The sequence below is a fragment of the Podarcis melisellensis genome (genome assembly GCF_964234715.1).
Source record: "Podarcis melisellensis genome assembly, chromosome: 1".
In the NCBI taxonomy this organism is placed as follows: domain Eukaryota; kingdom Metazoa; phylum Chordata; class Lepidosauria; order Squamata; family Lacertidae; genus Podarcis; species Podarcis melisellensis.
Window position 1 is genome coordinate 22,239,943 of NC_138528.1, and position 27,503 is coordinate 22,267,445.

Below are 27,503 nucleotides of genomic sequence, written 5' to 3' on the forward strand. Positions count from 1 at the left end.
AAAAGCAAGTTATTTCAAAGGTTAGTTAAGTGAAATATTGACATGAAATATTGACATGTTATTTGATGGGATATTAACACTATTTTGAAACAACAGGCCTGTTCTAGCAGCCATGTACCCTGCATTACTTGGGAATTCTGAGAAATCAAAAAATCAGTGCAGTTTTGAAAGGTTCAATCTGCAATCATGATTCAAAATGGTGTCCAGTTATACCTTGGCTGGCATGGCCTAGTCAATATGTAGTAAGTCAAAAGAGCCCCACACAAAGCCTAAATGACATGGGACCAAATTACCAAAAGAAGTACCTATTCTGATCTTAGCCTCCCAAGACTTTAAAAAAAAAAAAACTGTTGTAGTTTTCTCTGTGTACCTCATTCATCCAAGATGAGAGATGTTATCATCAAGAGAGAAGGTTGGTTGTTTTTATTTTCATCCACATCAGTTTACACGTCCAGTATAGCAGTGTTGGAACCAAGTGAAGTTGCCATATAGCCTGTAATTTTTGCTTATACAGTGGTACCTCAGGTTACAGATGCTTCAGGTTACAGACGCTTCAGGTTACAGACTCCACTAACCCAGAAATAGTACCTCGGGTTAAGAACTTTGCTTCAAGATGAGAACAGAAATCGTGTGGTGGCGGAAGTCGGAGGCCCCATTAGCTAAAGTGGTGCTTCAGGTTAAGAACAGTATCAGGTTAAGAACGGACCTCCAGAACAAATTAAGTTCTTAACCCGAGGTACCACTGTAATGTATGTTTTTCACTGTTTTTTTATATATTATTTTATTAGACTTTCTTTAACATTGGCCTTTTAAAAGTATTTTATTGTATGTTTTATATACAGTGGATGCTCAGGTTGTGAACGTGATCCATGCGGGATGCATGTTCGCAACCCGCAGCGTTCGCAACCCACATCTGCAATTCGGTGCATATGCACAAAGAGCGATTTAGTGCTTCTGTGCATGCGCGACCGCCAAAACCCGGAAGTAACCCGTTCTGGTACTTCTGGGTTTCGGCGGTCTGCAACCTAAAAAACTGCAACCTTGAAGCAGCTTTAACCCAAAGTATGATTGTATTTTTGGTAACTGCTTAGACACTTAGTTGACAATTGATATACAAATTTTGTTAAATAAATAAATCAAAGCACCAGGCAAAGCCTTTGGCCAATCAAGCAATTTTTTGTTTGCTTTAAGTTTTTAACTGCTGCTTTTATCTTTTTAATCTTCTGTAGTATTATTTATCGATGTTTGTACTTAATCTTTAAATTAATATTATGAAAGGAAATATATAAACATATTCAATCATATAAATACGATTGTACACACATGTAAAGAAAATAGGGATTTGGATCTTAAGTGAAAGCTACACCATTATTATTATTATTATTTTGCAAGCAAATATGTGCTCATATTGATGTTAAAATTGCTAGTGGTTGTCATGCAAAAGCAGGAAAATGGATGGAGACTACAGTGTTAAAAAAGTGGCCCAATTTGGCACACATGTTAGAAAAAAGTATTAATGCAATTAGAGTTTGAATTGTAAATGTAAAAAACCATGCTATCCCATTCCAGCTAGTTGAAGTAGGGTGTGAAGTTTGGGGGCACAAATAGAGGGAAGGTTTATTGAGGATGTGGTCTTAAAAGACTTTCAGGTTGATGGTACGCATGTTTATTTAGGAGAAAGCCTCCTGCCTGCCTCTTTCCTGTAGCGCTCTCTTGCTGTCAACACACACATGCTTAGGCATATCATATTGGCCTGAATATAAGACGCACCCGGAGATAAGCCACACTTTTAAAATTCAAGGCTTATTTGTGGGTGCAGCCCGCCTCCTGGCACTATTGCCCTGAATGGGGGGGGGGTGGCAGGCGCTTGGTTCTGAGCACACTGCACACCCACCTCCTGGCACTACCTACCCAAGCCGGCGCCAGGGAAGGCTTGGGAGCGGCGGGCGGGCTGCGCGCTCCTGGGCTGGTTCCTGGGGAGAGCCGTGCCACTTTGCTGGCGGTCTCCCCCCCTCCCCCTTCCTTAACAGCAGCTCGGGAGGCTTGGGAGTTACGGTCGGGATGGGCGCCGTTGTCCCGCACCCCCGAGAGCCCTCGTGGGCAGCTGTTTCAGCAGCGATATACCTTAAGGTCACAAATATAAGCCGCACTTAACTTTTCACAATCGGAATTTGTGGGGAAAGTGTGGCTTACATTCAGGCCAATACGGTAGTAACACAAGTCGTCCGAAAGGGGTTTTTTTATCCTTTCTGCCACTTTTCCAAGCTATTGCAGCTGTTCTTAACCACTCCAAGGTTCTCTTCAGTGAGCTGGCTAAAGAGGGACATATCTGTTCCTTCGGGTCATTCTGCTTCCTTGCTGCCCAAAGAAAGGATATTATAGAGTTGGAAGAGGTCCAGAAAAGGGGAACAAACATGATCAAGGGGATGGAGGAAAGGTTGCAGCATTTGGGACTTTCTAGTTTAGAGAAGAGGCTAGCAAGAGGCAACATGATAGATGTTTATAAAATTGCATATCATGGAGAAAGTTGATAAAGGTTTTTCTCCCTCTCCCGTAACACCAGAATGTGGAACCCATTCCCATAGTAGGCTGTGAGAGCAACCAACTTGGATGGTTTTAAAAGAAGATTAGACAAATTCATAGAGGATAGTACTATCAGTGGCTACTAACCCTGATGGCAGTGTTCAGCCTCCAGGGTCAGAGGCAGTAATGCTTCTGAATACCTGTTGGTGAAAACTGCAGGAGGGCAGAATGCTCGTGTGCTGGGGTCATTTGCAGGTTTCTCACAGGGATCTGTGAGAACAGGAAGCTGGGCTAGATGGGCAATTGGCCTGATCCAGCCGGCTCTTCTTAGGTTCATTAGAACATAGAAGTGGCTGACACTTCTATTGCCAACCCCCAGAAATAGATACAAATTGTACGAATGGGTGACCTTTGCTTGTGAAAAATGTTGCCCAACCACTGTTATTGAAATTATACTTTGTGACCAGCTTGTGTGCAACCATTTGAACAATATCAACTCGCAGGTTGCTTGTGCTACATTGCAGTGGATCTCCCCTTTTTCAGTTAGCTTGGGTTCAGCCCCCAATCAGCTGTAAAGCTCACTGGGTAACCTTTTGCCAATCTCTGTCTCCCAGCCTAATTATTTCATAGGTTTCATACAAAGATAAAATGGGATAGTCAGTTTTGTATAAAGTGCTTAGGGGGATGAGTCATGAACACAATTTGATGAGATGTGAGGGGTAATGACAACTACCGAAATGCCTTTGATTAAATAAAAGGCAAAAGGGAAATCGTTTACACAAATTTGATTTGAAGGTTGTTGTGGTTTTTAATGATGTTTTTATTCATGACTTCGTGAGAAGTAGTGGACATAACAGCGCAGAAGTTAAGTCTTGCTTTCCAAATCAGTTACAAAGCATCTAATTACTTAACAGAACGTATTTTACATTTATAAGCTATGTTCTGGAATAATTCATTCCTAATTCTGTGGTCCTCTATTTCCTTTCCACAGGGAATTGAAACCTGGAGAAGAAGTCACATGGCGATAATGTATTAAATGAGAAATGCTTCCAGATAATTAAACTTGTATCTATAAGAACTGTGTGATTGTGTTATCCAAAGAAATGAGGAAATGAAGAAATATATGGGCACTTTCCAGCCAGTGTAGTCCTGAAGGACTATCTCTCTGTGTATGAACAAGCTTGTACCCTGCTCTCAGGTACACTTCCATTGGCCATACAATGTTGATAGATGCTAGATACGGGCCCTTTTTGGTGGTGATGCTGCAATTGTGGAATTCCTTCTCTGGGGAGATCAGACAGGGCCCTTTTCATTCCATTAAAACAAAAACTGTCTTAACATTCCACTCAAACAGACATTTGGAATTTTAAAAAATGGGTGATAACCAACAAAGTCATGTTCAGAGTATTTTTTTTTACTTGTTAGTTGTTTGTTTCACAGAAGTTCCAAAATGACTTGCAGCATAAATAAAAATACGTTGTAATGTTGATACGTTCACACAAAAACATGTGCAGTCCATTAAAAATACAGGAAATAATATCCTCTCTCCTGTGCCTCTCCCAAGAGCAGCAGAAAACTAACAGCAAAACATCATCTATCAAAAGCCTGGAAAAAGAGAAGTTTTTACCTGACACTGAAAATAGCTGGTTAGCCCTGAGCGATGTATCAATACATTGCCTGGACCGGTATGAGGACCAGACCGCAATGGTGGCTTCACCCAGTGGTATATCATGAATGTCACCACTCCTGAGTCCCTCCTGCCACCAGTGCTCTGCGCACCAAAGGAAAAACAAACGGCAGTCAGGCACTGGTGGCAGAGAGACTCTGGAGCAGTGGCGGTTTCACTCAATATACCGCTGGGTGAAACTGATCACTCCCTGGCCATCATATACCGGTAACTGAGGGAGGAACTGCCAAAGGAAAGCACCTGGTCATGTGTCTGTGACCATTGGTTCAGCACTAAAACCCACTCTACTAACAGAACACTGCTTCCCTGTTTCATTGCAAAGAGTTGGGCAGTTCATGTACTGTGATAGCTCCATGGGGACCCAAGCTGGCACCATAATGGCGGTGCCCTTGAAGCCCTACGGGGCTGCAGCAAAAATAACTTCTTGCAACATGTGCAAAGATGTCCGCAGTTTTTAAAGGATAAAAATACCTAAAATGCTCTGTTGCAATAACACACAATCTTTAAAAAAGACAGGTCTAATCTATAGTGGTGAGTTATAATGTGTTATAAAAATGTGATACCAGGGGGTGCTGTACAGCAGTCAATGGAAAATTGCATTGAGACCTGTACAGTATTTTTCTTAGCGTTTTTTAGATCAGTGTAGACCCAGCCTGAACTGATGGCATGAAGCAATAAAGAAAATTTGTAACTGACCAATAAAGTACATAACGATTCAATGAGACTAACATATACAGTTAATAACAATGTAACCATATATCATAAAGTGCCCACCCCATCCTGCAAATCACTTCTCATCAATCCTCACAAGGATCCTGACTTCTATGGATGAATACAGAATTCATTCATATTTGCAGAGAGCTCCAATTTTTTGATAGGCCCTAGCACAAAACCTGTGATGTACCTGTGGTAGGTACAACTATGAAACACGCATTTAAGGCTGCAACCTGTTATTTTTCTCTCAAACATCTCTGCAATAGAACCCTTATTTTAAGGATATGTACAATTTATCCCCTTCTTTTTCAGCCTCTCTACTGAAGCTGTGGAGAACCAGTTGCCTCCTAGGTTTTGCTGTACAGTGGCACCTCAGGTTAAGTAGTTAATTCGTTCCAGAGGTCCGTACTTAACCTGAAACTGTTCTTAACCTGAAGCACCACTTTAGCTAATGGGGCCTCCTGCTGCCGCCGCGCCGCCAGAGCCTGATTTCTGTTCTTATCCTGAAGCAAAGTTCTTAACCTGAAGCACTATTTCTGGGTTAGCGGAGTCTGTAACCTGAAGCGTATGTAACCTGAGGTACCAGTGTACTACAACTCCCATCACTGGGACTGATGGGAGTTGTGGTTCAGCAACTTCTGGAGGGCAACTGTTGCAGTCTTATACAGTGCAATCCTGTTTGTATCTACTCAGGAGTAAACCATATTGAGCCCAATAGTACTCCCAGTGCGGCCCTGACATTCCAGTGAATATATATAGATTGAAGTAGAGATAAAAATTTTGCTAGGAATGCCCTTTCGGAGTAGAACACACTGGGCTTTGGTTTTTGAAAAGCTGAAAAGGAGCTGTGCAGCTGTCAAGGGAGGAGGAAAATAGTGGATAGAAATGAAAAGGGCAGCAACTGGTGTCATTTAGGGTTAAAAAAATAAATTATATAAAGGATAAGACTGTTGGGAACTCAAGGCTCTCTCCCCACCCCCAACTCGAACTGTTACTCTATACTATGATCGAAATAAATTTAAAAATTGTCAAGTAGCACCTTAGAGACCAACTAAGTTTGTTCTGAGTATAAGCTTTCGTGTGTATGCACACTTCTACTATGATGGCGCTGACCTATCGACTGAGCAAGATCAATTTCCTGAGGGGCACGTCAGGGTTATCTCGAAAGGGAACCTCTCTTCTATACGTTTCTTTCTCACCGCACTTTTCTGTTCCCCCTTCCCCTTTCAATCGGAACCGGAAGTGAAGGCTGCCCGGGGTAGCCGCGAGCGTTCTCTGCCCCTCTTGTACCTCTTTGGGGCGATTGTTGCGTTCGTAGAGATAGGTGGCGGCGTGGGGGAGAGCGAGGCCCAGCCTATCCGAGGGGAGGGGGGAGCGGTAGCCACGGCGATTGGCTGCAGCGGGTCACGGGGTGGAGCTTGGATTGGCTGGGCGGAGGTCATGTGGTGTGGAGGCTGCCTCTGGCGGCGGCGGCGGCCGTGGTGGTGGTGGTGGGAGACAAATAAACATGGAGGCCATCTTCCACGAGAGGGTAAGCGGAGCGAGAGTGGCGGCGGCGGGGGGGGGGGCCTGTGGGGGAAGCGGGAGAGGCTTTCCTGAGGGAGCGGCCTGCCTGCGAAGAGAGGGGAGGGGCTCGAGGGGGAAGCCGCATGGCTTCGGCTCTTGCCGTCCGCCTGGCCGGTCCAGGGGCTGCATTGGAAGCCGCCTGGGGAAGCCTCTCTCCCTGGACACAAGTTTATGGACCTTCGGTTGTGTGAGGGGCGAAGGGGGCCCTCTTTTTGGGACGCTTCAGTGGCACTTAGGGGAGGGGCAGGTTAAGCAGTTGTTGTTTAGTCGTGTCCAACTCTTCGTGAACCCCTGGACCAGAGCACGCCAGGCACTCCTGTCTTCCACTGCCTCCCGCAGTTTGGTCAAACTCAGGCTGGTAGCTTCGAGAACACTGTCCAACCGTCACGTCCTCTGTCGTCCCCTTCTCCTTGTGCCCTCCATCTTTCCCAACATCAGGGTCTTTTCCAGGGAGTCTTCCCTTCTCATGAGGTGGCCAAAGTATTGGAGCTTCAGCTTCAGGATCTGTCCTTCCATTGAGCACTCGGGCTGATTTCCTTCAGAATGGATAGGTTTTATCTTCTTGCAGTCCATGGGAGTCGCCTCCAGCACCATAATTCAAAAGCATCAATTCTTCGGCGATCAGCCTTCTTTATGGTCCAGCTCTCACTTCCATACATTACTACTAGGAAAACCATAGCTTGTTGGCAAGATGATGTCTCTGCTTTTTAAGATGCTGTCTAGGTTTGTCGTAGGGACGCAGGTGGCGCTGTGGGTTAAAGCCTCAGCGCCTTGGACTTGCCGATCAAAAGGTCGGCAGTTCGAATCCCTGCGGCGGGGTGCGCTCCCGCTGCTCGGTCCCAGCGCCTGCCAACCTAGCAGTTCGAAAGCACCTCCGGGTGCAAGTAGATAAATAGGGACCGCTTACCAGCGGGAAGGTAAACGGCGTTTCCGTGTGCGGCTCTGGCTCGCCAGATGCAGCTTTGTCACGCTGGCCACGTGACCCGGAAGTGTCTCCGGACAGCGCTGGCCCCTGGCCTCTTAAGTGAGATGGGCGCACAACCCCAGAGTCTGTCAAGACTGGCCCGTACGGGCAGGGGTACCTTTACCTTTACCTTTACCTAGGTTTGTCATTGCTTTTCTCCCAAGAAGCAGGTGTCTTTTAGGGTTCCCTTATCCGCAGACCCTCCAAGGGTCCCTGTTTTCCAGGGACACCCAGTCCCGGATTTACAGAAGCCGTCGCGGTTTCTGATTTGATCCCCGAATGTCCCGCTTTTCCTTAGGGCGTCCCTATTTTCATCGGAGAAATGTTGGAGGGTATGGCGGAATGTCCTTATTTTCTTTGGAAAAATTTTGGAGTTATGGAGACCCTCCGAGCCGTCTGAAGGCAATCTTGTATAGGGAAGTGGGGTTTTTTTTAAAAAAAAAAGTTCAATTATGTTTTTCTATATGTTGGAAGCTGCCCAGAGTGTCTGGGACAACCCAGTCAGATGTGTGGGGTATAAGTAGTGAAATTGTCATCATGGAATGGGACGTCTCTATTTTCATCGGAAAAATGTTGGAGGGTATGAATCCATCCTAATTGTTTTTATGGTCTCTGCTCATAGTATTAATAATAAGTTTATTTATACCCCGCCCATCTGGCTGGGTTGCCCCAGCCACTCTATATTTCTATACTATCCTTGTGTCCTATTGCTTGAAGGGTGGGGATGTTTAGAGAGAGAGACACAGAGAGAGAGATTTTTGAAATCACCCTTGTATATTGTACTCAACCCTGGTATTTGTTAGAGCAGTGTTTCCCAACCTTTTTTGGGCAAAGGCACACTTGTTTCATGAAAAAAATCTCGAGGCACACCACCATTAGAAAATGTTTAAAAAATTAACTCTGTGCCTATATTGACTATATATAAAGTAACTCTCTTTAATAGGAATCAAATAAACACAAAGAAAGTATTTTATAATTACTTTATTATGAAATAGTAAGTAAACAGAAATATGAAAAATTATAAAATACTTTATTCAGTGCGCCTTTTGACCCTCTCCTCGAAATGCTCCAACTCAATGTTCCTCCGCGGGCTGGCCATTGGAGAGCCGCGTGGCCCACACCGCAGCCCAATACAATATGAACCCTCCCCTCGCAAGCGGCAACCCCTCCACACTCCCCACCTTAAGCCTCCACACGCGCCCTGCCCAAAGAGATGCCCGCCCGCGAGGGGATCCTTTACCTCAGCATCCCGCAAAAAAAAAAAAAAGGGCGGGAGACTGCGGTCCCTCAGAGGCTGGGCGTTAGGAAGAAGCAGCCGCCTTCATCCAAGCAGGAGCAGCAGCAGCTGTAGCTGTAGTAGCGCCAAGCTGTGCCGGGGACTCCGTGCCCATGAGGGGAGGGAGGGGAGAGAGAGGAGAGGCAGCAGGTCGCCCTCTTAAGTCACGCGCGCGCAGGCACCACCACGCATCCCTCACGCCCTCTCGCAGAGCCCCTGCTCAGCACCTCCCGCCTCGGGGACGCCCGTCATGAGCCACTGAGAGGCCGCCAAGCCTCCAGGCTGCTCCCATTCAGCCTTAGGCGCGCGCCCGCCTCGGGAAAAGCGGTGCTGGGAGGCGGAGAGAGAGAGAGGATGCCGCTGGCCGCGTCCCACCCTCAGTCAGTCGGCTCGGAGCTAGGCTCGGAGCTACTGAGGAGAGGGAGGTGGGGACGACGGCGCGTCTGTTCCACTCGGGGCCAGCGCGCCCCCGCCCCCCTCTCCAGAATCCCCAACTAAATACGATGCGCTAAGGGAGGGGGGAGAACCCACCCACAAAGAGGACGCCTTTCTGCAGGGCGCCTAAGGCCTCTCGCCACCCGACTCGCCTGCCTCCCACGGCACACCGCGGAACACCGGTTGGGAAACACTGTGTTAGAGGAAGGGTGATCTCGAAAGTCTGAAAAAAATAACAAAGTAAACTCTTGTTCTCTGCCTTTTTCTACTGACAGGATACTAACGATCATTGGAAATGGCTAATCCCTTATTAAAGCATGTTCATATAATTGTAAGCTGGGTGGCACAGAGGAGTGTTTTTCTCTTTATTCCTTCCTGGTGGGGAAGTGCGGGGCAACTAACTCTGCTGCTAATGGCAGGGAGTACAAAATAGGGAAGTGGTGGTTCGGCTTGAAGGACAAGGGTGAGTCACAATCCTAGTTTGAAGGGTACTGCTTAGTTCAAAACATTGTCCACTCCACTGACATCTGTATAATGTATCTTTGCTGTGCCTTAGCTACTTTACTTGTACAGTATTTAATAATTTTTTTCTGTCCTAAACATATGACCAGCTTGCTATTTTGAAAACATGTGATTTTTTAAAATAATTTGATAATAGTGTTGCACATGACATGATTTTCTTTGCTTTTGGCACAACTTTCATCTTTCATTTTTTCGGCAAACATGCTTGTCTCCAAGCTGCAGTCACCTTATCAACTTACAAGCAAGTGTGATATATCCTGGTCACGCCTGCATTTCACTTTTGGTACAGCATAACTTGATTAGCTTCATGAGTATATTGTATTGCTTGTGTTAATTGACTGGAAATAATTTATCACATTCATATCCTGACCTTGCTCCAAGGAGCTCATTGTACCATTCATGGGCTAACTAATTTGATCACTTACAACAACTCGTAAGGTAGTTCAGACTGAAATGTTGTGACTTTTTTCAGGACTGAGACACATTTAAAAGAAATATATTTTTCTAGTCAAACACTCTGTGTGACACCCCATTAAGTGGAAACTGGACTAGTTTCCTCTTGATATTCCTTCCAGGCCTTAAACTTTATTAATATTCTTATAAATTAACTCCCCCTCCAAGGTTTTGGGTACAGTTTAATAGATTATATGCAGAAAACACTTCTGTACACAATGAGGTTACTCAGTACCCCCTTCTTATGCCTTCCAAAAAGCAGCTCCAGAGCATTGGTCCAGCTTGACAGCGTGAGAAGCAAACTTGAGCTCCACTTTAATGATAAACAGTTCTTCAAAAAAGATTCCACTTCCATGAAAAGAAAAAACTTTGTATGAAATGTTTTCAGAAAATTAAATGCAGAGCTCATGTTCTATTTTCTGAAGTAAGAAGACACAGGGATATAGAAGCCTTTTAGCTAAATCAGTTATGATTGCATAAAGGCACAAATATAATTATATGTCTCAAAGATACATCATCCTACACACATTCTTTCTGACAAAACATTGTGCACACCCTATTTCCTCAACTTCTAAGCTGGAATGTGACATTGTCGTTGTTTTGCAAAGCAGCCCTATATAAAGGCTGAATGAAAATGTTCTGTCATCAACACTTTTATTGAAATTGGGAAGTGTTTGCTACTTCATTCTGAACTCAATAGTATGATTGAACAATTGATGCCCGAAGGATTCAGTCAAGTCACCACTGGCTTCCTATTTGACCCTTAGTACAGCTCTGAGCCAAGGACTGTTCTCCCATCCCCAGAATTATTCCTTTTAGCCACTTTCTCCCAAGCAGGCGAAGAAATGGGTAAAGAGGCTCTTTAATACCTTCTTCAGCTGTGAACCACAAGAAGTTCTCTGTCATTATATAAATCCCTCCGTTTGCCTATGTAGTAGTTTGTGCGTGGTGGCAAACTGCTTAGAACTCTTAGAGAGTCTCTGTTTATGGTCACACTTGCAGTGCAATCTGATACATGTTTATCCTGAAGTAAGCCCAACCATGGTTAGTCTTGTTTGTTCTCAGGTAGATGTGCATATGATTGCAGTCTTAGTACGGGAGGTGATTGTGATTACAGTGGCACCTCAATTTACGAACTTAATCCGTTCCGGCAGTCCGTTCTTAAACCAAAGCCATTCTTAAACCGAGGCGCTCTTTCCCTAATGAGGCTTCCCACCACCAGTACCCTTCCACGGTTCAGCTTCCGTTCGTTGACCGAGGTAAAGTTGGCTAACAAGAACACTACTTCCAGCTTTGTGGAGTTCATATACCAGGGCTGTTACCAGTTCGTAAACAGGGCTGTTCTTAAACCAAGGTGAAAAGGTGAAGGACTCCTGACAGTTAAGTCCAGTTGCAAACGACTCTGGGGTTGTGGCGCTCATCTCGCTTTACTGGCCGAGGGAGCCGATGTTTGTCCGCAGGCAGTTTTTCCAGGTCATGTGGCCAGCATGACTAAGCTTCTTCTGGCGAAACGAGAGCAGCGCACAGAAACGCTGTTTACTTTCCCGCTGGAGCGGTACCTATTTATCTACTTGCACTTTGATGTGCTTTTGAACTGCTAGGTTCAAAACTGCTAGGTTGGCAGGAGCAGGGACTGAGGAACGGGAGCTCACCCCGTCATGGGGTTTCGAACTGCCGACCTGATTGGCAAGCCCTAGGCTCAGTGGTTTAGACCAGTGTTCCCCAACCTTGGGCCGCCAGCTGTTTTTGGACTACAATTCCCATCATCCTTGACCACTGGTCTTGCTAGCGAGGGATGGTGGGAGTTGTAGTCCAAAAACAGCTGGAGGCCCAAGGTTGGGGAACACTGGTTTAGACCACAGCACCACCCGCATCCCTTAAATCGAGGTACCACTGTATTTCTTTTTTTCAGTTTCCTGTTGTGAGCAACAAAAGTGACTGAAGCATGGCAATCCCTGGAGTATTTGAGTGATTGTGTTAAAGCTTCTGTTGCTTTTCCTGCTGAGGAGGATTGGGTTAGAAAGCAAGCAACTAATTTAACTATAGCCCACTATTTAGTCAAAGTAGCTTGCAACAGTTGCAAGCCATTAAAAAGATGCGGCAAAAGATGGTGGAAGGATACTTGAGTATAGTCATACCTCAGGTTACAGATGCTTCAGGTTGTATTTTTTTGGGTTACGGACCGCCAAAACCCAGAAGTACTGGAACGGGTTTCTTCTGGGTTTTGGCGGTCACGCATGTGCAGAAGCGCCAAATTGCAACCTGCGCGTGCGCAGATGCACCACTGTGGGTTACAAACGTGCATCCCGCACGGATCATGTTCGCAACTGGAGCGTGCACTGTATAGCAGTCCCTTTTGCCACCTGATGGTCCACATGCCAGGTTTTTCCCTGCAGAGGCAGGGACAAGAAGGAGCTGCAAATGGATTTGGGCTGGCTGAAAGTATTGCTTGTGTGGATAGAGGTAATGTTGCTGACTCTTCAATCTTCAATTGTAAATATGACTCAAAAGATTGCTGACCCAAAGACTTAAATATTTTTGTATCCTGTGACCATTGGCATAATTGGCATTGGGAAGTTCAATCAAGTATGACAACCACATTGAAGAAGAGAGAAAATTCCAATGCCATATATTTATGAATAGATGTGTGTCTGACCATGTTAACTGCTATTCACGTGCCTGCTGACATTAGGCAGTAGCCCTTGATGGAGTTGTACTTCAGTCTGCCTAATAGGAGACCAAATTATTAAAAATACTTTTTTCAGTAGCTTTTCCTGTCCATTTTCTCTTCATTTGGAGCAGTGGTAAACTTTATTATATAATACAGTTGATGTGCATATTTTGTCACAGAATCCAATATGTGCAACAATATGCATGGCCTAGTTTGTTAGCAGCTGCACAGTAAATATGTGGGATTGATTGGCCAAGAGAAGAAAGGCCTAAAGAGGCAATTCAGAAAAGCTCAAGTGATTGGGACTGGGCTTCTGCTGTTGCACAATTTTTGTGACATGTACCTTTGCATGGACTTTGCTGGATAATGCTTCTATAATAAAAATGGAAGTGACTTAAAAGCTCTTGAAGAAACAGTCTGTTCAACTTCGTGTCAATAGACCTGTCCATTTCACTGTCAAGAGAGGGAGAGCATTTCTCAAAGTGACAAAACACAGAAGTCTTTTAAAAACACAACATTCCAGCTAAAGCAGTTGATGATTATTAATGGAGAATTCTTAATTCCTTAGGTGTAACTTGAGTTAATACCTCTCGGTACCTTCCAACATAAAGCATAGTTAGTTTAAGATAACCCAAATTAGATCTTTCATGAGGTCTGTACTGTACAGGGGGGAAGGCATTCAGGCCCAAACCTCATTTGAATACATGTGTTTACTGTCTTCAGGGCAATTTAAAGGGTTAGTGTGCTTATTGGCAGCCCATATTCACCAATCTTTCTTCAATAAAAAAAAAACAGTCTCTAATCCTGGAACCAACATTAGCTCTCCTGGCCATTGGAAGGAGTTAGCAAAGCTAGCAACTAGACTCAAAATCACCAAACATTGGAAGTCTGCATCATAGAATCATAGAGTTGGAAGAGACCACAAGGGCCATCGAGTCCAACCCCCTGCCAAGCAGGAAACACAACCAGAGCACTCCTGACATATGGTTGTCAAGTCTCTGCTTAAAGACCTCCAAAGAAGGAGACTCCACCACACTCCTTGGCAGCAAATTCCACTGTCGAACAGCTCTTACTGTCAGGAAGCATCAGGTCGGGTCCCTCAAGAAGTGAATGGTTTAAGAGGATGTGAGGCATGGCCTTGTGTGAGCATTAACCCGTCACAGGTGTTCTAAAAGGGGTCACAAAGCAATACTATTTTGATGTTGTATAGTCTCTGTTTATACACTAAATAAATAAAAGTAGCACGTTCATAGACCCTTCCGCCCATGACATGCCTCTGTGTGGTGAGACTACCTTATTGATATGTGACTCTTACTTTCCAAATGCCCTTTCTTAGAATCTATCTTATTATGATGTCTGCAAAAGTGTACGGAGCCTTCTGTTAATTTTATTCCCACTGCAATAGCATACTCCACACAACCATAGTTCTTTGTGTCTTTATTATTTATCTTGTTTGAATGTTGTTTTTGAAAGCTCAGTAAACACGTCCTTAAAAAAAACCCAGCATTTGAAAAATGAAACCATGGCAAGACATTGTAATGTTCATTGTGGTGTTCTTTTCTTTTCTTACATATTCCATTCGTTAGCAAGAAGGCTCCCTGTGTGCCCAGCATTGCTTGAATAACTTATTACAAGGGGAATATTTCAGTCCTGTAGAACTGTCTTCTATTGCACAGCAACTGGATGAAGAAGAGCGAATAAGGATGGCAGAAGGAGGACTTTCTAGTGAAGAGTATCAAACATTTTTACAGGTAACAGCCTTTAAAACTCTTCAGATGAACTGGCATCAATTCACCAGCTTGTTTTATGCAAATTTAATATGGGATGGGTCTACCAAATATATTTCCTGGGTACCTATTTTATTTGCCTGGGGTGGTTTGTGGTTTACTAAAAATATGTTTAAGCATGAATAAATTGTGAAGAATGGGCATAACTCATTCTCAGCTTCTGTTCCCCCCCACCAAAGTCTTTCTAGTAATACGGATTAATCACCTTCCCCCTTTCCCCTTTTCCATTTGTTTTTGAACAGCAGCCTTCTGGAAACATGGATGACAGTGGCTTCTTCTCTATTCAAGTAAGCATTCTCCTTGTAGTCTCCGTTCTTAAAAAGGGTGTTTTAGTGAGAGTTCAATCTATGTTCACATTTTTGAGCCTGTTTAGGAGACAGTTCAGATCCCTGTGGCCGCAACCCTACAGATAATTTCGATCTTTATATGCCACTAATTTTTCAGTAACATTTCAGCAGCCTTATAGTTTTTATAGACGTTTCCTTTAAATCAGAAGTCTTCTACGTACTTGGGGTTTGTGGTTTACATGTATCTTCCAAAGTGGCAAAAGCATTAAAGTGGTGAATGATTTTTTTTATTACACAATTGAAATATGCAGTTATACAATTTCATTTTGTTTGGTGATATAATTCCCTTCAATTTGTGCTCTTGGTAAATAGATCAGCCCATGGGTCCTTTAAGGCTTATATTTAATGGAAATATTTCTTTGTTTTTCTGAATGGTGCAGCAAGAAAGTGATAATTGCAGCTCCATGTTGTACAAGGCCTGTCTGTAACAATTTTAGTGTTCACACTGATGTTTCCTGAATCAGGCAAGCAAAATGTGAAAGGTGTGTTGATACACACACACACACACACACACACACACACACACATTGAAGAAACACTTCTCTTGTTTGCATTTTAAGCTGTTTCATGGGTATCTCAGACTAAAAGATGGACTATATATTTAGTAAGTAACTAGTGCCAAGAAAATATTGAGTAAATAACTAGGGCCAGGAGCTTCAGATCCGTGTACATGACTCTGTGAGAGCTCCACACTTCACACATATGCTACAGAAAACACCAGTGTTAAAAAGAAGAAGAAGAAAGAAATCCTTGAAACTGGCAGACTTACAATTGCAACTTGCAACTTACAATTCCACTTTGCTTTAAATAGTATTCCTTTTCTTGTACAGGGTGTCTGAGGTGAATTGTCTCTGTGATTTCCCAACTGCCTTTTTCCTAAACAGCTTTAAAAAGTGTGTGCCATAAACTGTATTTTGAACTGAAAATGTAAAATCAAATGTATTTGACATTCTTCAGAAACGTGCAGAAAGTACTTTGGGAAGGTCTCAATAGTAATTCTGGATAGTATACCTCTTGTGCAAATATCCTGACCTGCTTAGAACATGGGTGGTTTTTGTTTTGTATCTTAGAGCATGCTAAGACAAAGTGAAATCTTTTGTAGTTATGGAGCTTGCTGAATTAGGCAAATTGCCTCTCAATAGCTTGCCAACATCCAGCTCAGGCATTCAGCATAAATGAAGTGCAAAACAAAACAAAGTGACAATTGTATAGCTGTTTATAACACCAGTTCAGGAGTGTTATGCCTTTTGAAAATTTCCTCGTCAAATTGTGTATTCGTTATTCACCCTTAAATGTGTTATATATGTGGTCTGCTGAATGTAGATTCATGAAGGTTGACTTTTGAATTTTCTCATCCCAGTGGTTTCCTTTTAATAAAACTTAAATTTTTTCCAGTCCCAGCTTTGTGAAAACAATATATTTGTTTTTATAGTGGCTAAAATGGTTGCATTGCTTAAATTTTATAACTGACTGGTTTGTCTCATGAAAAGTGCTGTTTTTTGACAGGTTATAAGCAATGCCTTGAAAGTTTGGGGTTTAGAACTAATCCTCTTCAACAGCCCAGAGTATCAGAGGCTCGGGATCGACCCTATGTAAGAATTTCTTTTTAGCTCCCTGCTTCCATTATACAAAAAAAAAAAAAAAAAAATGCAAGAAAAAGAAACCCTATCATTTTCCTCAGAGTTCCTTTTGAAAATTAGTATATCAAGTTCTGGTTTTATCCCCTCAGCTTTTTCTTTTTCATATTATTGAGGCCTTACATATCCATTTGTCCTCTGAGCCTTCATGACATCTCAGTATCTGTGGCATCACAGAATGCTGATTTTGAATGGTACGTGGCATCATATCTGCTTTATGACATCATGGTGTGTGTCTATTAATATATATGCTTTATATATACAAAAATATCATCAAAGGAGTGCTATCTCAATTCTCTGAACCATCAAAATATTTAAATGATCAAATATCTGATTGAAATTGTAGCTGAATTTAATAAAATGCTTAAAATGATAGCAAAATGACACCAATGATAGTAAAAAAAAAACCCTTTCAAATACGAGCTCTAATAATTCTTTGTATACGTTGTGTTTTTCTTCTTTTAGAAATGAAAGATCTTTTATTTGTAACTATAAGGAACACTGGTTTACAGTTCGAAAGTTAGGAAAACAGGTGACATTCTATTTTTTTTCTTGTTTAAAAATTAACGTCAAGCTTGGGTGTCAGAAGAATGTTGCTTTTAGGGCCAAGTATTATAATTGCGTATTTGACAGCCTAAGACTGTAGTTGAATAACATTCACAGCTGTTTACTTGCACCACAGAACAACCATGTAGTTTGGCATAAATGTGCATAATATGAAGGGCAGCATCCCAACAACATTCCAGCCTTTGGGCCACAGTTCTTTAAGTCTCCTTTCAAATCAATTACATGACGGCATCTACCAATACTGGAAGGAGGGAGGAGATGATTGTATTGTTGATTTCTTTAAGAAATCAAGAATGGGGGAGCACTTCAGTGTTTGACAGCGGTTGCACAGCATGCAAAGAACTAAATGAAATGAGATAGAGTTTAAAAATAAATAAATTAAGTGACCCACTTTTTTAAAAAACAAACACCTTATCCTGTGAGGAGACGGGGCTAGTATTTGCCACTTAAAAATAAGAGAGAATAAAAATAAGATAATCTGGCATGTTGAAGAGCTATTACTCATCCTCCACATCACAAGTTATATAAAATAAAATGCTTCAAATAGTTGTGGCAGCTACATTCCACGAGGCAGTTACAGTCATAATGTGTTCTCTGCGGGGAGAACATCAATTTTTTTTGGGGGGGGGGTTTACAAATTGTTATACCTTGAGTGTTCATGAACACAGGTCTTTCTCAGCAGAAGCATGAGCTATTTGGACTGATATTTGAACAAAGACTGCACGTTTAGTTGGGCATTTATGTAAAACTGTATCCTGCTTTTCATAAAATGGTTTCCCATCAGTTAAAAATTTGATGGCAGGTGCTGTACACCAACAAACGCCCTGTCTTCAGTCTGTCAGGCAAAAAAGGCAAGATGGACAAATGAGGGGAGCAATCAGTTCAATAGCGCCAGAACACAGTGTTGGGGTTGCTAAAAATGAACTCCTAGAACACTTTTAGTCACCTATTGACATCTCCTACTCTAGTTGGTAGGTGCCTGTTGTGCTGCTCACTTCTTCTGAGGTCTAGGTGAACAGCCAAATCATGCTACATAGAATCAGAATTGCAGGGTTGGAAGACACGCCAACGTGTCATCTAGTGTAACCCCTGCAGTGCAGGAATCTCAGCTAAAGCATCCTTGACAGATCGCATGAGCGTTTTGGCTGACGTAATCAAAACTCGAGAACGTATGGTGAACTGTGCCCAAGCTAGGAGATAGGGCATTGCAAAGAATGAGGCGTGACAGTTTCCGGAACATAAAGAGTTTTAGAGATGTAAAAATGCACCCTATATCAGTTCAGTCAAAGGATGTTCTAGGTTGAACGTTTAGTTGTGGCAATGAAATTTAATGTTAAATTAATTGCTAATAGTACACAAATCCCACAGCTTTCTTAGATGCTATTTTGTGACTGGTGTCTAGTTTTCTCTGCCTTTTTATATGCTGTTAAGAAATTATGTATATAACACACAAGGCAATATTAGCCCCTATAAATAACAACACTTCAAACCTTCTTTTCTCACACTGCTCTAAGCCAAAATATTTGAATAAGATATGCAGAGAGGACTATTACCAGGAATACATCTTGATATGGTGATTTAGAAGTAAAGCAAAGGCATGGTTTGATGTTAAGAGAAGGAGCAGGACCAAGCCTCAGGCTCACATGCTTCGTCTTTGCTTGCATATCAGGTTTAGTAATATTTGATTCAGATTTCTGACCAACCAAAGATTTGCTAATCTTTGGTTTGATGGGTTCAAACAAAATGGCATGCCGTGATTGACAGTTTCTGATCTCTGTGCTCATTCTTCCAATTCAAAACCAGTTTTTGGCACTAAGGCTGAATGCCCCCAAAATCTATTCAGTAAAGCTGACACCTCTGTGATATTAAAGCATTGCAGCTGATTTCTCTGTGGGTTGTCTATTCAGTACATTAGTCCTCTAACCTACCGATTGATCAGTGTTTCTAGACAGAAGCAACCAGAGTTGTTGTATGGTACAGTGGTACCTCTGGTTACAAACTTAATTTGTTCTGGAGTACGTTCTTAACCTGAAAACGTTCTTAACCTGAGGTACTACTTCCAGGTTTGTGGAGTCTGTAACCTGAAGTGTTTGTAACCCAAGGTGCTTGTAACCCGAGGTACCACTGTATTTCTGATGCAGTGGTTGCTAATGGTTAACGTAGTTTCTCTCTGGCCTTAGAAACTTCTCACCAGAAACTACAATGTGTACAGTTCTCTCCCATTCATGGGTAGCACTTCCTTTGAGCCCAGCCTAGATCTGCCCCCCGACTAAATGCTAAAGCTCCCACTGCAGGTAACCCATAAACTTTGGAGGCGACTGGAGCTTTGACCAATTCAGAAGTTATTTGCAAGCGTCAGTTTAGCTTTATTCAGATAATTACTCTTCAATTTCTTTATCAGGCTATAGTGGCAACCCTACTGAAATTTCAGATGAAGCAGGCAATAAGCAGTACTCAGTTCATTCACTCATGCTTGAAAGTTGTGTGTACTTATAGCAATTACATATACAGCAGGCAGGTGTTTGCCATGTACAAAAATAAATGGACTAAATCACATGTTAACTACTTTTATTTGAAATCTTTTTTCTAAAATTACAGTGGTTCAACTTGAATTCTCTCTTGACGGGTCCAGAACTAATATCTGATACTTACCTTGCACTTTTCCTGGCCCAGTTACAACAGGAAGGTAATGCTAACTTTGAAATATTGAGCCCTGTTATTTGAAAGCAAGAGTAAAATTCAAAGGCCAACCAATGATGTTCATGCAAGAAGTCTGTCTTCCTCAATTTTATGAATAAAACAATGACATCCACTAAGTGTACTAGTTATAATGAAGGGAAGACAGAATCCAAAATACTGGCAAATGACAGTTTTATTCTCTTCCCTATTCCCCCTGTTCTCCCCCCCCCCTTGTAATGTTTCTTGATAAGTTTTGGTCTCTCATATTTTGGCTACTTGCTTTTACTTTCTTCAGGCTATTCAATATTTGTGGTAAAGGGTGACCTTCCAGATTGTGAGGCTGACCAGTTACTGCAAATGGTTCGGGTGCAGCAGATGCAGCGGCCAAAATTGATTGGGGAAGAGACACTGCAATCAAGAGATCAGAGGTAAGGTAAATAAAAACTTGTATTTTAATCAGTGTTGAGCGTTGGATGTGAGTAACATTGAACTCTGAAAGTAAGCAAGGAAATACAGCAAGAGATAACTACTACCCTTTTGTAGCAGGAGTGAGAGTAATTCAAAACATCTTTCTCTCTGCCTGCTTTTATCTGCAAAACTCTTTTGTGTAGGCTAGAGATGAACTCTTAGCTTCCTTGTCCCTGAGTGTTCACTTGCCACTTCTTCCAACTTCGTGGCTGTTGTCCTCCACACAATACTAAGTAGGACATATGTTTCCCTATGCCACCTTATCAGTGGGAAGGTTGTATAAGAACAATAAAAGGTACAGGCAGCCCCCCACTGACGTGTATTCAATATGTGTCTGACCATGTATCGCACCAAACCCAAAAGTAACCCAGAAACATAATAAAAGACGCCCCTAAGAAGGTGGAATGGGGACAGAGTAGGTAGTGGGGGCAGAACGGGGTGTTTGCAGGCTTTTTCAATTGCACCCAATTTCATGGAAGTGTGCTATGATGCAGAACACAACGCCCACGCTAATCAGGGGTTGCCTATATATCAGATTTGGAATTACAAGTTTTACATTATGTCTGTATAGTGCACTGCTGGGGGGCGGGGGGAACTTCATTTGTATAGAAACTCTAAAGAGCATGCTTCCCTAGGTTTATAGCTATCCATTTGAATGCAAATCTACCAAGGATTCCAAGCAAAGAGAGCTGTTCCAAAGAGCCCACCCATGATAATATCCACCACCTTTCCTCCTGCCACACCTCTGTTGAAAGGCATCCTCAATTATTAGATTCATACTAACCATATTGCGTATCTTGTCAGCAAAGCATTTTGAGCTCTGCTTACCTGTTTAGCAGGTTTCCAGAATGGCAAAACAACATAAATCTTTGACTACATAAATGCCATCAGTTGTGACTCATAAAGAAATGAATGCTCTCACTATGATGGAGAAAACCTAACTCAGTTAACCAAAGTGTAGTGCAGTTTAATAGGTGTGTGGCAACACTCCCTAACTTGGTGGAGGGAGTGCCTGCCTTCCAGAATTATTGACGTGAAGAAAACCCCATTCCCTGTTATCCTCTATTGTTACGTTCCGAGCTAGAGCTGGGAATGCAGCTTGAGAGTTATTTTGATACTTAGCATGCTTTTGTTCAAAGTAGCTCCATCAGATTCTTCATGTTGTTTTCCACTCTTTCTACTGTTTTATGTGCTATGGGCGGGTCGATAAGTTTGAATCTTTTTTTAAAAAAGATCTTAAATATTTTTCCCACTGCTTTGAAAATGTGGTAGAACTTGAAATCATTGACATTAGAGTGAAGCCATTTTTAACTTTGTAATCCTTGCAGGGTACAAAAAACAGACCTCGAACCAGCTGTAGATGTTAATCCTCCCTTCGATGGTACAGGCATGTTAGATGAAGATGAAGAGAATTTCCAAAAAGCACTTGCTCTCAGCAGACAGGAAATAGATATGGAGGATGAAGAAGCAGATCTCCGTAGGGCCATTCAACTTAGTATGCAAGGTAAAATGCTCTTTTAGTTTGCCGCCCCTGGAATGCCCCCTCTCTGTAGACCCAGCTGTCACCATCCTTTTTAAAATAATTTAATCAACAGGCAAGACTTTTTTTATTCTCTGAAGACTTTCAGTGGGTGATTGGTGGTGGTTTTAATTTTTTTATACTGCTAATTTTTTTTAGGAGGAATTTGGATTATAAACCACTGAAAAACTGTAAATAGAAGAGTAGAAAATTAAAATCATTTTAAATTTAATCTGCTGTATCCCAGTAATGGTGTATGTGCATGTTTTAATTTTAGGAGGCAGCCTTAGAAGTGGTTTCCCAGATTCTTGCACACAAAACGTCCCACATTCATCTGCAACAAGCCACTCTGAATCTCTTACGTCAGAAGAGCTGCGGCGGAGAAGACAGGCCTATTTTGAAAAGTAATGTAGACACTGCAAAGTGGGATTTGTTTGTAGCAGTCCCAGAAGTATTTCATTACTTGGCCATTGCATTAAGTAATACCAGTGTTTTACTGGTATCTCTCTCCTGGGCCTCATCACATTTGATTGATTTATGATCAGTTAATTTATTCAAGACTATTTTCACATCAGTGGTTGTCTAGTAAATGCTTCCTCAATTCTGTAGATGTCTCGATTACTTTGTAAAAACATTCGGGTGGGTAGCTGTGTTCGTCTGCTGCAGCAAAAATAACAGTGTGTTGCTTTTGATTCATTTTATTCTTGGTTGTGGCACAGGATTGGGCTAGGTTTTTCCATCCTGCCTAATAAATATTTTAGAATTGGGTAGATATTTCTTTTAAAAATGTATATAATTGACTATCAAAAAAAAAAAGCACTGCTACAGCTCATCACTCTTGTTAGGTCAGTACTTTACAGTCTTAACACAAATACTGTTCCATTACTGAAAAGGAAAATGAAGCAAACTAAGGGTTTGCATCTGGTGTCACACAAGCAGAATTCTGTTCCAAAAGGTCCCCCAAAGCCCTGGGGCAGATTTGGAGGGGGGAAGCAGGGGGAGGATGGGAAGAAGATGTCCTGTTGCACAAGCAGAGGTCTGCGAATGGGAAATCTGTTCCACTCAGGCAACAGCAGCATTGAATGAAACTCTTAAAGCCAAGATGGGAAGGCAATGACCAACACGGGTAGCAGACCTTTATAACATTGCCAAGGGCAGATCTTGCTGTGAATGTTATTTAAACTGGTATGTATGTGAATGAATATTTACCCTTACTTTACAACATCACAGAACTTGTTTAGTCAAAATTAGAACTGCATATTTAGATTCCACTTTTAAAACTATTATTGACTGTTCTAGACAGCAGCAGTTGCATCAGCAAGTTCAGAACCCAGGTTTCCATGATGCACCAGTTACAAATTCAAATACACTGGTCACTGATCCAGGTATTATTTTCCTTCTATCATGTTACCATATATGTGTTACCTTACTGTTCGGCCTACTGTTTTTAGAAGACATCTGAAGGCAGCCCTGTTTAGGGAAGTTTTTAATGTTTAATGCTTTATCGTGTTTTTACTATTCTGCTGGGAGGGGCCCAGAGTTGCCAGATGGGTGGGGAATAATAATAATAATAATAATAATAATAATAATAATAATAATAATAATAATAATCCTTTCTTTCTAACTTGGTGGGTCATCATTTCAGTCTTGACTTGGGAAGATTTGGTATGGCTATCTGTATAGTTTAGCAGGTGAATGAATGATATGGTGCATGTTTGTGTATTTTCTACTAACTGTCTAGCCTCGTGTTTCAGTCAGTCAAGAGGCAATCTAGAGCAATTACTAACTCATCATTAGCTGTGGCTGCAGGTGCACCTATAAAGAATGCAAAAAGGAGAAACTAGTTATCAGAAGTGCCAACTGTGAATATTTGCTGTAGCTCAACACATTTCAGAACTGAAGTTCTTCAGGAACAATCTAGAGAGAATCAAAACTGTAAAAGACAACTATTGATGTGTAAACAAAATACTATTCAAACTGTTTGAAATCTTAGAGATATATACAGCTGTACCACGGATGTTGAAGGGAATCCTTCCCGGGAGTCTGTTCAACTTCCAAAACGTTCGGCAACCAAGGCACGGCTTCCGATTCGGAACCCGCATAACCCGCCTTCGCAAACTGGAACACTCACTTCCGGGTTTGTGGCGTTCTGGAGCCAAAACGTTCGACTCGCAAGGGGTATGACTGTAATTACCGAAAAAAGCCATCATTTAAGAGCAGTGTAACAAAGAAAACGCTACAAATTGTTAGAACTACATTAACAGGCTCTTCAGTTCTGACATGCATTGATTACTATTTGGCACTTTGGATAGCTAGTTTCTCCTCTTATATTTTTTGGGGGGGAGGGGGTTTGCAGCCATAAAACATAATGGGGTTGCTGACGGTATACGAACGCCAGTGAGGGCCCAGAGTACCCCAGCCATACATGCTGTTTAATCTCCAGAGCAAGCAAGTCTGATTTCTTTCTTCATGCCACATTATAGGGAAGAAACTGATATGGAGCGCTATTTCTTGGAATTCTCCATATTCTGTTTGTTGGATCAAGACAAGTGCAAGTCGTTATTGATCTTCTTGTTGCATGCTCAGTAGCCAGGATAACTCTTCCACCCCCACTCTCTAAGTAGATGGGTGCATGCTGAATTTTTTTAAAAAAAACTACACTGCTATTAAGAACTGAGCATTTTATCAGGGAAAAGGTATAAAGAAGTCAGTAAAATCTAAAAAGAGAAACGACATATACATTTCCCCTTTTTATAGCTGTATTTTAGAACCTAATGCATTTTATCTTCTATTTTGCCAGGAGGTGATATGAGTGAAGAGGATATGCTTCAGGCAGCTATGAATATGTCCTTGGAAACTGTTAGAAACAGCTTGAACGCAGAAGAAAAGAAATGACAAAAATTCCTAGTTTTATTTTATCGAAACACTAAATCCTGTATTAATCCTATGCGGGTGGTATAAAGGTAGGGTTCATTTCACTGATGTACCAAAGCAGGATATAGCCCTAAAACCTATGGGGCTGAGGATCAGAATTAAAAGGCATATAATAAAAATAAAGTCTTCTCACATCAAGGTTTTAGTTCCCCATGCCACTAGTTCTAATCAAGATTGTAGATTTGCTGCACGTGAGCAAAAGGATTATCAGTTTGTTCTAAAATCTCAACTCACCTTCCTGATCCATAGATGTTCAGGGCAAGTTAGTGATTCCTGCAAATAGTTGTATGGGGTAGGAGCCCTGTTCTGTTGTGATGGCGTATTCTTGCGGGTTTCTGCACAGCAAAATCAACTGTACCCAGTTACACAGAGGTCCAGTCCTGAGGCTTTTCCAGTTGGGATGCTAGCCGGCATTGGGTCACACCTGCAGCTTCATCGGCTCACGTACATGCCTTAAGGCATTCCAAACACCTCTGTATTTTGGATATTTTAAGCCTATATAAATATAATTTGCCTTTCACTTCTGAAAGATATTTCTGTTACACAGTTTTTTAAAAAAGGAAAGTTGGCTTGTATTCTCAGTCCTTCTTACTCAAACTATTTTAATAGACGAAATTAAATAAAGTTATTTTACCAGTGTAAGAAAAGATGCAAAAAAAGGTCTGGTTCCAGAACTGAATTTTGATTGTTTTAAGGACTGCAAGAGATGCAAACTAACAAGCCCATCTTGCATCTTTTTCAACTGTAAATATTTTTCCTTTTTTTGGAGGAGGAAAGGGAACGTTTTCATTTGTTATACTCTTTCTGCTAAATTTTGGGCAGTTCTGCCCTCAATGCACTGTTTTAGCACTCTGATTCCCTGAACATTGGTTGAATAGCTGAAGTAACAAGTTGTGGAGCATATTTCAGAACTGGTTACTTTAATTCCTATTCTGTTGCATGGGAATTGTTTTCTGATCCCTCATTTTATCCTTTCTCCCCGTTCCTGTGTTTCTATACAAATATTAGACTGGATAAACAAAAGAAACTGCCTTACATTGAGTTAAACCATTGGTCTGTTTAGTCAGTACCATCCCCTCTGACTGGCAGTGGGTTCTTCAAGGTCTCAAGCAGAGGTCTTTTCCATCGCTGTTACCTGAGTTTCTTTTAACTGGAGAAACCTGGGGTTAAACCTGGGACTTTCTGCATGCAAAGCATGTACTCTGCCACTAAGCTAAGGCCTTCCCAGAATTCCAGGCTTCTTTTTTTAGGAGTAAAGAAGATGAGGAAACATTTTAATGCCATGACTTCAGTGCCACCTGTATACCTGCTTTCTGAAATGAACCCTGCATGGTTACCTGTGTGTTAAGAATGGATATTCATAAATGAATGTGTGTGGGTGTGTGTTCTATCAGATGTTAATGAATGTCCTCTACCTGTAAGATTTTTGCCGCTTTTCATGAATGGCCTTTGTTCATGCACCTTACAGTTTTTTTTCTATCGTCGTGTCTGTTACTGAGGAAAATGGGGGAGCAAACTTAGAGCTATTTTTTTTTATTCTGTTAGTTGAGGTATACAAGAGTACTACGGGAGGATGACCACATTTGGCATTCTGTATTACAAAAAGAACTGTTTTAACATTTTTATTTTTATTTTGTAAATGGTGCTTTAAGCATATATTATGTTTACATATGTATCTTATGGCTATGGTCTTGGGATGTTTACAGTGTTCAGACTGTATACTCTGCTTAAACCATAGGCATTTGCCAGGTATACCAAGAAAAATATTGCAAAACCTATTGTTAATTTCTTTTGATAATGTTTTCAAAATTAATTATATTATTGCACCATCTTGAAGTGTCATCCTTAGCTACTGAATGATAGATAACTGTATGCAAATATATGGTACGACAAAGGAATACATTACAAATAAGAACACTTGGATTTTGATAATGTTTGTTTACAACAGTGAGCTTTAGATGCTTGGCTAGTTATAGAAGCTGAATCCCATTTATCTTACATGCTTCATGTTTTGTTGATCTCTCTAAAAACCATTGCATAAGTATGGATAATGGGATTTGGCCCTGAGGGGTAAGCATTGCTTTTAAGAATGCATCTAGCTTTACCATTTCCATAAAATTAAGGCAACACTGTTTTGCGCTACACAATTTACTTGATTTATTAACAGGAGGAAATTAGCTTGCCAAACTTAATGCACAGTCATTGTTTTTAAAACTTCTGCACCATTAGTTACATAAAGCTTTCTGCGTTGATTTTTTGTTTTTGCTTTTAAGGTATTACTTGAAAACAAATATGCGAATGGATTCATATAAAACATGAAATCATACCAGTCTGTAAAAATGATGATTTTTTTTCCTTTGTACTTTTCCAATAAATCGTGTTCTTTTGAACAAGTTGAATCTGGTGGAATTTAGGGCCACTTTTTTTCAAGATACTTTTACTTGAGTGCATATATCCCAAGAACAAAATATACATGGACCACATCAATTATAGAAGGTGTGCAGAGGTTTCTAAATCTACCTTTCCATTTAGAATAGACCAAAGATGGAGGCCTGTTGTTGCATAATTTATAGAGTACAGCTGTGGTTCAAACTTACACAAAACTTACAAAATGGATGCTGTACGTGTATTTGCGTAGCCTTTAGTTATTTTGAAACACAAGACTTCTTTATATGGAAACAAGACTTGCAAAAACTAGCTTTAAAATGCTTTTGAAAGGCATGGTAGCAGCCCCTGATATGCTGTTCCTAAGGG

At 41.6% G+C, this 27,503-nt stretch overlaps 1 protein-coding gene and 1 long non-coding RNA gene across 4 annotated transcripts; both read left to right on the plus strand.

The window, feature by feature from the left end:
* The first annotated feature begins 6,323 nt into the window (after positions 1-6,323).
* ATXN3 (ataxin 3) lies at positions 6,324-27,148 on the plus strand. 3 transcript variants are annotated; one of them, XM_081914345.1, is made up of 11 exons: positions 6,324-6,455; positions 14,398-14,562; positions 14,841-14,885; positions 16,452-16,537; positions 17,048-17,114; positions 19,748-19,835; positions 20,124-20,256; positions 21,625-21,800; positions 22,093-22,219; positions 23,115-23,200; positions 24,616-27,148. In XM_081914345.1, exons 1-11 carry the CDS (start codon positions 6,432-6,434, stop codon positions 24,708-24,710), a joined length of 1,092 nt encoding a protein of 363 aa, XP_081770471.1. In that variant the 5' UTR covers positions 6,324-6,431; the 3' UTR covers positions 24,711-27,148. The 3 variants fall into 3 exon arrangements, with proteins under 3 accessions (XP_081770471.1, XP_081770469.1, XP_081770470.1); XM_081914343.1 differs by having other exon boundaries at positions 6,327-6,455; positions 14,402-14,562; XM_081914344.1 differs by having other exon boundaries at positions 6,330-6,455; positions 14,402-14,562; positions 14,844-14,885.
* Positions 17,121-19,700, plus strand: LOC309372828. The gene is made up of 2 exons (XR_014169699.1): positions 17,121-18,463; positions 18,581-19,700. It is a non-coding gene; the product is annotated as an uncharacterized lncRNA (long non-coding RNA).
* Positions 27,149-27,503: the final 355 nt, after the last annotated feature.